General features: G+C 41.5%; 1 protein-coding gene across 1 annotated transcript; it reads right to left on the bottom strand.

The window, feature by feature from the left end:
• Positions 1 to 5149: 5149 nt before the first annotated feature.
• HSPA2 (heat shock 70kDa protein 2) lies at positions 5150 to 7732 on the bottom strand. The gene has a single exon (XM_008566254.1). It carries the CDS (start codon positions 7580 to 7582, stop codon positions 5648 to 5650), a length of 1935 nt encoding a protein of 644 aa, XP_008564476.1. The 5' UTR covers positions 7583 to 7732; the 3' UTR covers positions 5150 to 5647.
• Positions 7733 to 12443: the final 4711 nt, after the last annotated feature.

Here is a 12443-nt window from a genome sequence, read left to right as displayed (position 1 = left end):
TAATGCATTCCAACAGTGAAGTAAACCACTTTACTGTTTTATTGCGATAACTAGATTCAGTCCTACAGGGAAGATCCATTTGTCCAAACTTTAATGGTTAGCACTATTCAGTTTAGATGATAAGGTTGGAGCAAGGTTGATTTTCGCGGGTTTAGGAGAAGAAGCTATGTAGTCTAGTGGAAGAGAGCATGGGCAACGAAATAAGGTTTCCAAAACAGTTCTGCTGCTTAACTAGTTGTGGAACCTAGGGCAAGACAACTCTGACCCTGCTTCTGAAAATACCCAAATCAGGGGTTATGAGGACTTTTTAAGGAGTAATGTGTATAAAAGCACCAGTGTTATTTTATTTTTTATTTTTGGCAGCTGGCGGGTGTGGGGATCTGAACCCTTGACCTCAGTGTTATAACACCTCCTCTAATCAACTGAGCTAACCGACCGAACTACACCAGTCTTAATTAAGTACTCAAAATTATTGTTGTTCAAAACAGAGAAACTTGCTTTTTGTCAATGGGTATTCAATTGATATTTTTACATGTTTCAAATCATATGTCTTATTCTTGCTACTGAGTTGATATTCAGATTCTGGTTGATATTTTTTTCCTTCCAACACTGATATAAACAATGCTAGATGATGCAATATGATTGGAAATGCCTAATATATATTTTGCGCTTGTATCTCCACAGTTTAATTAGCATAAGAAATGTCAGTAAATAGTGATTAAACGAGAGTGCTTTATTTTTTATTTTTTTTTTTTTTATTCACTGATATAAACAATGCTAGATGATGCAATATGATTGGAAATGCCTAATATATATTTTGCGTTTGTATCTCCACAGTTTAATTAGCATAAGAAATGTCAGTAAATAGTGATTAAACGAGAGTGCTTTAAAAAGTTCGTGGAAAAATGAAATTTAAAGATACTACGAATCTTTCCATAAACTTTTTGAAGTCCTCATATACCCCCATAAACGTTAAAATTATGGCAATAAACATCCCACTGCTTCCCCTACCCCCATCCTCCCAGTCTTGGTAACAAACACTGGTTACAAGGGTATAAAATTGTAATTGTTCAAGTTCGTGTTCTACTCAATTGAGTCAGTTCTGGTAGCTGTTCAGGTGGACTCAGATTTATGGGACCCACCTATAAGCTGTCAGTGCTGGTTTGAAGCTGTGCACAAAGTTGCAAACTGGTTTGAAGCTACTAGAAGATGACTTGCTTGAAAAGTGAGAATATCCCAAACGCCAAGAGCTTTTCACCAAGCAGTATATATAACTTGAGGTGGGGAGGAGAGGGTAATAATGATTGTTTATTGAAAACCCAAAACAATATCTACTTAAATATTACAGAACAAGTTATTTCACATTGTGCTAGAGGGGCATAATATTTAAAGGAAAACTTTCAGTAACTCTGAAGGGACCATCTTATACTTTTCTATCACCTTACACTAACAAAAGGAGAAAGGAAAGATTGTTTATATAGCTCTAAATCATTTATTCTAAAAAGTAACCCACTCATTTCCTAGGCTAGATTTTTCACCAATTAGGTTTACTTTTAAATGACATTAGAAACTCACAACCTAAACCGGGAATATAATTTTTACCTTTAAAGAAAAAAAAATTCATATCATAAAGTAACTTTGGATAAAGATATCTTCTAAATATTTAATAAGTCCAAGTGTCCTGTGAGGGAAAGTTTTTTTTTTGTTTGTTTTTTTCCTAATTAAGAGAAATTCTTCAAGGTCATATACCTATCTAACAGCACATAACATAGAACTAAGTTGTTTGTCTTGGATTTTAGGCCCAAGACATTAACTAAATATAATGCATGCTTATACTATGAAAAAGTCATATAATGGACAGATTTTCAGAGTGTTCTAATTTTACCTAATAAAATGAACGCTCCATGAAAGAAAATGGCAATGCTAAATTTTGAATTAGCAACTCCATTTTTGGTTACTTATTTACTCAACCTTCAATTCACAAACAACCTAATCTACACTCAAAGGGTGGTGGAAAGGGCCTATAACTTTTTGATTTGTTCTAAGGGAAAAACATTTCAACAATAAGTACCACCCTATTAAACTTCAGAAATGCATATACCCTAAAATATTTCCATTCCAAGAGCTACAACAAAAATAAATACTTACCTCTTTCTCTGAAAATTATTTTTCTACAAGGAATGAAGTTCTGTATCTAATTTCTAATTCTGTTTCCAATTCAATCAAAACATTTACTCAAACCTATTTATACATTACACAGAAACAACTGAATATTCTTGTTTCTTAATTTAAACATATGAGAGTACTTCAAAAAGTTCATGGAAAAAGATGGAATTACAAGATAATACTAATCTTTCCATGAACTTTTTGAAGATCCCTCAATACATTCCCTTTGGTAATTGTCTTGTGACACATGGATGTGAGATTTTAAAACTTCAATTCCAGTGTTCAGAAACAAGGGTAGGGCCGGCCGGTGGTGCACCGAGGGTTGCGATCCCATTGCCGGTCAGTAAAAAAAAGACTAAAAGGAAAAAAAAAAAAAAAGAAACAAGGGTAGTATGCCTCACAACACAATTTTTATAAACTACATTGAACTTAAAGTAGAAATATCTTATGTACTCACTATTGAAACTTCATAAAGAACAGATCTTTTGATTTGATCTAGAGAACCAGGTTGTCTTTTTGTTTCAAATTATACATTAGTAATTAAAGAAATTCTCATTAAGTCTCTGACATACTGAATGGGTGATCTATTAAATATCCTATTATGCATATTAAGTTTAAAGATGTAAATATTAATATTTCCTAATGTACAAGTTTTAATGCATTTCCATTAAACACATCAATACTATAAAAAATTTAAAGTGAGCTCATGTTGAAATTTCATACACCTTATATACTGTAAACAACCTGTTATGCCTTATTTTGACAGGTGTCTCGATTGCCCCAAAACAGGGACAACTATGTTAATCAGACATTCAGATAAGAATTTAAATGCCTGTCTGAGAAATGTACTTTTTCAATTCCTTAACATTCTATCCCACTTTTTTTAGTCAACCACTAGTTCCAAGCATAACTCACTACTTTCAAGTAATGCTTAATTATTCCTTAAACTGTAATTTAGCCCGGTCCTAACATCAAAGTACTTTTTCCACTGTTATTTGACTCTGGCTGATCTAATATCTGCTAAGGAGTTCCTGGGGAGTTATTGGTTACGAGTTTCATCTGAGCCCTCAAATGGCTACTTTAGTGGCTTTACCTTAGTAATATTCACATCTAGATAAATTTGAGAAGACAGAATTAAATACAAATCACTCAAGAAGGGTAGAGTTTTACAAATTACTTTTCAAAATAACAGAAAATGAAGCATCTACATAGATTGAGGTCAGTGTTACAGCAAGTTATGAGGTCATTTTCTAATACTTTAGAAACTAATCTCAAGTGAGGTCCAAAAATGAGTCATACTAACACCAAATTGCACTTAAAATGCAATTATATTTTGAAGTTAGAGCAAGGGAAACACTTGCAACAAATAAAGGACTAATAAAAGGGTAATAGAGGGGGCTGGCCCGTGGCTCACTTAGGAGAGTGTGGTGCTGATAACACCAAGGCCATGGGATCAGGATCGGATCCCTATATAGGGATGGCCGGTTAGCTCACTTGGGAGAGTGTGGTGCTTACAATACCAAGTCAAGGGTTAAGATCCCCTTACCAGTCATCTTTAAAAAAAAAAAAAAAAAAAAATCACTCTAAAGTTACAATTCACCTGATTCTATCAGTACCAAGATAGCTTGTCAAACATTTATGCAATGCTACCTGTAGTCAATGAAATGCCCTTATATGCTCCTTGCTGAAAACTTTCCACCAACATTTTAAGTTTACTTTGAAGCAATTTCTTAATTGCCTATTTTATCTTCCTCCCCCAACCCAAGTGAAATTGGCAAAAAAAAAAAAAAATCTTATTCGTACATAAGGGTCAATTCCTGTGTGAGACGGTTATTACCAAAGCTCAATATTCTAAGGCTAACTTGTTCTCTAGTTTTTAAATAATTACTCATAGTATTCCTTCAAAAATTAATCTCTTTTCATGATGCAGAAGAGTCCACTACTAAATTGAAAATATAGCTTCTATAATTCACTGTTCTCTTAAGAACATGAGGCAAATCTATATAATTTGGAAAGAGATACCAAAATGTCTGTGTGCAAAGAAAATATTGGGTTAACTATCCATTTTCCAATCACTTTTACTAAACTTCTTCCAAGTTCCCCTTAAAGAGACTATATCAGACCAAAGAAGTGCCATTCCACTAAAAAATATAAATGAACCTCTTTTATTAAAGTGTAAGCCCAGGATAGTGGATCTTCAAAGGGCTGCAATATTCCTTTCTGTAAAAATCTCAAATTGGGTATACAGGAAAATGGGCAAGTTGTGCATTAACAAAATACAGGACTATCTTACAGTTTGCCTTTTAAAAAATAAATCTATTGTAATGACTTAAGGCAGGTATTGAAAAAGTATTATGATCCTCAAAATCAGAAAAAAAATCCATTATCTTCCCCTACTCCCCCTGCTACTCCCCCACCAAGTAATTATAACTGCTGGAAACATGTTCTCATTGAACCTGCCCATAAGCTCAGAAGTTGAGGTGCTTTACTAGAAATTTAAAGTTAAAACAAGTTTGACCAAATTTGGACTCAATATTAAATTGCTTTAAAGCTTGCCTGCTGGTTCTTGTTTCAGGCACCCATGTCACATAAAGCGACTTGTTTCTATACTATCTCTGGCTATTATGAGAAGACAACTCTTACTCCAGTTTTTGTTACTTTAAAGAAAGAATCATTTTATACTTAACCCCAGAATATAACTCGTACTTTCCTGGAATACTCAAGTCGATTTTCACTTGAACACTTAAGTCAAATCTTAGTTCAGATACATTAGAAGACCCCAGTCAGGTTTCTGTATTAAAGGGAAGTGGGGGAGAGTTTACCCAGATTCTTCTCCCCTTAAATTGTTGGGTAATTCAAGGCAGGAACCTTATCTGAGAATTAGACAAGATTAGGTTAGATAAATTTCACGTTATACTACTACCTTAAAGACCAACATGGGTAAAACATAAAGGAGGAAAAATTGAAAACTCTAAGACAGTAATTTTGAGATCAATTTCAGCTTTACTTTCAATTTGCAGTTATTCATTTGTTTGTAAAAAGTATACCTGTCCTTAACATTACTGCAGTGTTCACTATAGTCTTAAAGTAGTACATAAAAATAAACAATTCAAACTTCTATATATCTTATTGTTACCAAACTTCCAAGGACAGGTGTGCAAACTTCAGGTTTCCCATCTCAAACAAATCTCCATGCACAAACTAAGTTAACCAAAAACGCTCCTCAGCAAACACGCAAAATGCATTAAAGATAAACCTCAAAGAATGTTTTTAAAAATCAAACTTTAGAACTAACGTTTTATAATTAAACTAAGTTATTGCACCTTTCTTTTCATATGCATACACCGGGCTAAAGATTTCCAACAACAGATCTCCTACTTGGCACAAGGCCATTTCAAAGAAGAAACAAAAACAAAAGTGGGGGGGGGGGGAAGGAGAGAAAGAGAAAGGAAAAAAGGTTTACGCTGACTCGAGTGCAACCTTAGTCCACTTCCTCGATGGTCGGTCCCCCGGAGGCTCCAGAACCGCCACCGCCGCCGCCGCCGCCGCCGCCGCCGCCGCGAGGACTGCCTTGGTAAAGTTTGCTGATGATGGGGTTGCACACTCTTTCGAGCTCTTTCTGCTTGTGTTCATACTCGTCTTTTTCTGCCATCTGGTTTCGGTCGAGCCAGTTGATCACCTCCTGACACTTGTCGATGACCTTGTTTTTGTCCTGCTCGCTAATCTTGCCCCTCAGTTTCTCATCTTCCACTGTCTGCTTGATGTTGTAGGTATAGGACTCCACCGCGTTTTTGGCCGCGACCCGGTCGCGATTAGCCTCATCTTCAGACTTGTACCGCTCCGCCTCCTGCACCATCCGGTCAATGTCATCCTTGCTCAGACGACCCTTGTCGTTGGTGATGGTGATTTTGTTTTCCTTACCGGTGCTCTTGTCGGCGGCGGTGACGTTAAGGATGCCATTGGCGTCGATGTCGAAGGTGACCTCGATCTGGGGGACCCCACGGGGTGCCGGGGGAATCCCGGTCAGGTCAAACTTGCCCAGCAGGTTATTGTCCTTGGTCATGGCCCGTTCGCCCTCGTACACCTGCACCAGCACGCTGCTCTGGTTGTCTGAGTAGGTGGTGAAGGTCTGCGTCTGCTTGGTAGGGATCGTGGTGTTCCTCTTGATGAGTGGGGTCATAACGCCGCCAGCCGTCTCGATGCCCAGCGACAAGGGCGTCACGTCGAGTAGAAGCAGGTCCTGCACGTTCTCTGACTTGTCCCCGATGAGGATGGCCGCCTGCACAGCGGCGCCATAGGCCACCGCCTCGTCGGGGTTGATGCTCTTGTTCAGCTCCTTGCCGTTGAAGAAATCCTGCAGCAGCTTCTGGATCTTGGGGATGCGGGTAGAGCCACCCACCAGCACGATCTCCTGGATCTGGCCCTTATCCAGCTTGGCGTCGCGCAGCGCCTTCTCCACCGGCTCCAGGGTCCCGCGGAAGAGGTCGGCGTTGAGCTCCTCGAAGCGGGCGCGGGTGATGGACGTGTAGAAGTCCATACCCTCATAGAGCGAGTCGATCTCGATGCTGGCCTGCGTGGACGAGCTCAAAGTGCGCTTGGCGCGCTCGCAGGCCGTGCGCAGCCGTCGCACTGCACGCTTGTTAGGCCCAATGTCCTTCTTGTGCTTGCGCTTGAACTCCTCTGCCAGGTGGCTCACCATGCGGTTGTCGAAGTCCTCGCCGCCCAGGTGCGTGTCACCGGCTGTGGACTTCACCTCGAATATGCCGTCCTCGATGGTCAGGATGGACACGTCGAAGGTGCCGCCGCCCAGGTCAAAGATAAGGACGTTCTTCTCGCCGCCCGCGCAGCCCTTCTTGTCCAGGCCGTAGGCGATGGCCGCCGCAGTGGGCTCGTTGATGATACGCAGCACGTTGAGGCCGGTGATAGTACCTGCGTCCTTGGTGGCCTGGCGCTGCGAGTCGTTGAAGTAGGCCGGTACGGTGATGACCGCGCTCTGCACCTTGCCCCCCAGGTAGGCTTCCGCAATCTCCTTCATCTTAGTGAGGACCATGGAGGAGATCTCCTCCGGGAAGAAAGTCTTGGTCTCCCCCTTGTACTCCACCTGCACTTTGGGCTTGCCTCCCTCGCTCACCACTCGGAACGGCCAGTGTTTCATGTCTGACTGCACCGTGGCATCCTCGAACTTCCGTCCAATCAGCCTCTTGGCGTCGAAGATGGTGTTGGTGGGATTCATGGCCACCTGGTTCTTGGCGGCGTCGCCGATGAGGCGCTCGGTGTCGGTGAAGGCCACGTAACTGGGGGTGGTGCGGTTGCCCTGGTCGTTGGCGATGATCTCCACCTTGCCGTGTTGGAAGACCCCCACGCACGAGTAGGTCGTGCCCAGGTCGATGCCAATAGCTGGGCCGCGGGCAGACATACTGACTGAAAGACAGGCAAGCGACACTAAGACGAGAAAAGCAGAAAAAGAAAATCCGCGGCGTCAACTAACGGTCGCCTCGCACCTAACACAGCGAGTTCGACCACCGTCTGCTCACTTCCTCCAACCGGTTCCCGGCTCTTATAACCGCCTCCTGCCGCCTTTTGGAAACTCCCGGAAGCAAGTGTTATTTTACAGTGAGTAATAACTAGACTATTTTGTTAAAATGTTGATCTTGAAGATTTTTTTCTGTGTACCCACTTCTTTTTACTTCTACTCTACAGATTTTTGGTTGTAACTTTGTAAACTGCCTAACTACATTTCATAATCTGTAAGCTATAATTCTGCGTAATAACTTCGTATAGCATACATTATACGAAGTTATACGACCCACACAAACTCTTCTGGCCCCGCCACAGGCTTGCCTGGGTCGGAGTGACCGGTCCGTGGCCCAACAGATTTCAAGTTGGGCGAGAGGCGGGTCCCGGGTCGGCGCTAGGAGACCGAGGGGCGGCCGTTATGCAAACGAGGCTCCTCCTAGATTCCCCGCAGTCGGGCCGCTGTGCCTCGCGCGCCGCCTGCTGGTCCGGGACGTTAGGCTCGCGCCTCCCGGCCAGGTGTACGCTTTTTCGAGACCTTTGCCTTTCTTAAGGCGTGATTCGTCAACGTCTATCGGATTGGCAGGGCACGCGACCAATGAACAGCGCGGACTCCCAAGTGGGGGTGGGGAAGGAAAAGATGAGGCGTGGCGCAGAGAGGAGGAGGGCAAGGGGACCCTCCTAAATTACTGGCTCAGTTCTTAAGACTTTCAATGCGGTTCAGCGCCTGCTGTCTCCACTAACTCAGCACGCGGGGGCGGGGGAATTCCTTGTGAGTTGGTTGCCCCGAGAACAGACGGCGGGAAATGGATTTTTTTCTTCCGTCCGCGCTGAGGGGACCCGGCGTTGGCATGGCTGGGGCATGAGAGCTGCTGCTTTGGGCGGGGACAAAAAGAAATAAAATGACTTGCCTTTGGCTGACTGCCTTCTGTAATTTTACACCGCGTGCTTTGCAGCGTCTCAGTGGGTGTGAGCGCTACAGAAAAACCGCATGGCGGGCGGGGAACACCTGAGCCCCGGGAGAGGCCGAGCGTTTTCCCGCGCCGCGCGCGGGGCGGCTCCCGGGATGGGGATCCGGGAGTGGCCGCAGCTTGTCCTCCCAGGAGCCTACATTTAAGCTCTGTCTACCTCACTTCTCCTTTTTCCTGCTTGTCTTGCTGCTGCTTGTTGTTTGGTGGCGGGTACAGGGTTCGAACCAGCCCTCTGCTGCTTTAAACTTACTGGTTTCGTCTCTCAGTTCTCGACGCTGCTTTCCTTATTTTCAGTTTCAAGTGCTTTAATCGCCGCTTTCAGCTGTTGACGAGAAAATCTGTAGATAATGAACACCCGCGTGTTGAAGCACCGTAATAACCCAGGCTCGCTCCCCGCACGATCCCCTGGCCCCCGGCGTGCCACACGCGATCGTGTTTGTGACCTAGTCCTGTTTGTGACCGAGCTCGACAGAACGAGATCATTATCTGTAGCTGTGCTGAAGTTAGGCGGGAGGCATCCAACTTCAGTGAGAGAAGGTAGATGAAAAGGAGCGCAAGCCGTTCTCCCATGTTTAACGGGAATAAGAGAAGAGGTCTGGAAAGTACTATGTGACACCAGGGAATAGGAGGTAGAAGAAGCAGGCTCTTATTAATGGGCTCCTGGAGGAAGACAAGAACCTGTAACAAAGGCAGCGATAACGTCACATCATGGGGGAAGCTGGGGACAGTCGTTCAGCCAACAAGCTTCAACAGGTACCAACTGTGAGAGTAGAAAGACAGGTGAAATGGTCTGTCCTTAAGGGCCGGCCCGTTGTTCACTTGGGAGAGTGTGGTGCGGATAACACCAAGGCCACGGGTTCGGATCCCATATAGGGATGGCCGGTTAGCTCACTGGCTGAGCGTGGTGCTGACAACACCAAGTCAAGGGTTAAGATCCCCTTACCAGTCATCTTTCAAAAAAAAAAAGAAGAAGAAGAAGAAGAAAAAGAAGAAAGAAATGGTCTGTCCTTAAGAAGTAGAGTCTAATAAAGAAGTGAACATAATGGGGGAAGGCAGGTGCTATGGGAACGCAGGGGAGGGGCACTCCCAGGTTGAGGGAAAAGTGTGTTGGTGAGGACTTCCTGGAAGAGATGACATGCTCGAGCCAGGTGCTGAAGTTTGCCGGCAAACAGGGTAAGAAAGCCATTGTTTACATAGGTTGTAGTATGGGCTGTGTCACCGAAGGGGAAGGGTACAGGCAAGAAATAGTCTCTTCAGGTGGACAGGATACATTTCTGTGCCATGGTCTTTTTCGGAGACTACGGGAGGGGAGAACCATCCTGTGAAGTAGCTAGTAGTATGTAGCCCTTATAAAAGTTGTGTGAGACAGTGCTGGAGAAAAGTTTTTGTCTGAGAAACACGAAAGTTATCTGTGACCAGAAAGTGATGCTTACAGAATTATATAAAGTCAATCAATGAACATTTAAGGATCTCACCTAGTTGTGTATGGAATTTCCTTTTTTTTTTTTTTTTTTTAAATGACCGGTAAGGGGATCTTAATCCTTGACTTGGTGTTGTCAGCACCACGCTCTCCTGATTGAGCTAACCAGCTATCCCTATATAGGGATCCGAACCCGTGGCCTTGGTGTTATCCGCACCACACTCTCCCCTGTGAACCACGGGCCAGCCCCTGGAATTTCCAGTTTTTAAAAACACATTTGCTAATAATTCGTTAATGTCATCGGTTAAATAGTCCTGGTTTTAACCACAATTCCCATTCTCTTTTCCATGAAGTTGAAGAAAACATTTTGAAAGAGGAAACCTTTTGAAAGAAAATATAAGGAAAACAAGGATAAAACCAAAACGTTTCTAAGTGACGCTGTCATAAATTGTGTGTACAGATCTCCTGATTTTATCCTTGGAAATTCTTGTCTTTTATGTACTTGTTTTGTTTCGTTTTGTTATTTAGTGAAAAGGGAGTTAGTGGGCTGGATAGCAATATAAATTCTTTGTAGAACTGATGATATGTGATTTAGAGATAGGTTCCCAGCTCAACTAAAAGAACTGTGAGAAACACAAACTCTTCAGATCTCTTGTATTCAGTAAGTACCTCAAGCAAAGTAAGATTGCAAAAAAGCAAGCAGGCCAGGGTTCTCTCACACAAACACTAAAATTAGAGCTTCAGAGGGGAGAGGCTCTTTTGCATAGTAACTATGTCCTGTCTCTGTGTACAGTTCTTACAAACAAATCTTGCAATCTGTTCACCACATTCATCTTTTAACACAGCCTTCTGAAATCGCAGTAGCAATTAGAGTTGTATTTTCATTAATTATTTATATATTTTTCTGCTCTAACTTTTCACCTAGTAAATTGATGTTTCAGGTTTCATACTTTAAATGGCATCCTGAGCTTTACCCAAAAAGACACAGTATTTGCATTTTGATTTTACATGAAAGAAAATTTTGCAGTCATAGAGCTTTATCACATACTGACTGTTCTTGGGATTTTTACATTTTCCTTATTTGTATTGATTTTTTAAAAATTTTGTTTTCTCTTTAATGATGGTGGCTCAGAATTCATTTAAAAGCATAGTCTATTAAAAGTGACCAAATTAGCAAACTTATGATCAAATAATATCCATCATTGCCATCAATGGTGTGGCAAAACAAGTAAACACTATCAGTGGGAACATAAAGTAATACAATCTTTCTGGAGGGCAGTGTGACAATATTTTTTCTTTACCTCGAATATGATCATATCTTTCATTTAGTATTACTCTTTGTGGGATTTATCAAAAGGAAATACAGTAATGGAAAATGTAGGCAGTATTATGTTAACAACAATAAAAAGGAAATGGCTTAAATATTCAACAATAAGAGAATAATGACATAATAGTACATGCATATGATGAATTATTATACAGGCATAAAAATTGTTGACAAGATTTTTGACACAGGAACACGTTCTTGATATAATTAAGTCAAAAAAGAAGATACAAGACTTTGGTGTCTCATCCTATATGGAGGATAATCATATATATGTAAAATGCATCAAAATTGGTTGTCTCTAGATGGTAGGATTATTAGTAATTTTTCTAAGTTTCCTTATTGTATTTTTACAATTGATTTAAAAAACTTGACTGTTAACATTGAGTTGAAACGAAGTTCATTAGTCCTATTACGTACATAGAAATTACTACTGACTTTTAACAAGTGAAATTTGTTTGGTAAACTATAAATATGAGGGTATTTCAGAATATTTTTAAAATTTAAAGACTTCAGTTCCACAAAGATTAAATGGTAGAAAAAACAAGAGCTTTAATATATGTCAAATCCTCTCTAATTAGTTTCTAGCACCCAGAGGAGTACCTGGAATGCAGGAGTAATTCACTAGCTCAGTGTTTATTAAAAGTGACCTGAGGAACATTATTTAACAAAAAACCTGAAAATAATTTCATTTTTTTCCTGCATAAGAGGAAGGTCCTTTGCCTACCTCTTATATTTCTATACCGAATGACACTGCAGAGACCAAAAGTTGAAACAAAATCACATCTTAAAAATATTTGTACTGGAGGTACAAAGGTTAATAAGATGAGGTCTACAACTACGTGCATGGGTATTTAATCTACCCTAAGGAGACTGACTGAGCAAGAATAAATTTTCACAGAATTACTAGGGAAAAAAAAACTTGTGGATTTTCCTGGAACACTCTCAATCTCCAACCAGGCACAACCGTCATAAGGGTTGTGGACTGTTTTGAGAAGGCAATGTTGGCTTAAAGAAAAGGTAGAGCTTATAATTTGAGGAACTTAGA

The sequence above is a fragment of the Galeopterus variegatus genome, unplaced genomic scaffold (genome assembly GCF_000696425.1).
Source record: "Galeopterus variegatus unplaced genomic scaffold, G_variegatus-3.0.2 Scaffold231, whole genome shotgun sequence".
Taxonomy (NCBI): Eukaryota; Metazoa; Chordata; class Mammalia; order Dermoptera; family Cynocephalidae; genus Galeopterus; species Galeopterus variegatus.
Note: the sequence above shows the minus strand (reverse complement) of the source record. Positions and strands in the feature narration are given on the sequence as shown.

What these genes read in the sequence shown, in the direction of transcription:
- HSPA2 (XM_008566254.1), bottom strand. Translation starts at nt 7,582, where the DNA reads ATGTCTGCCCGCGGCCCAGCTATTGGCATCGACCTGGGCACGACCTAC.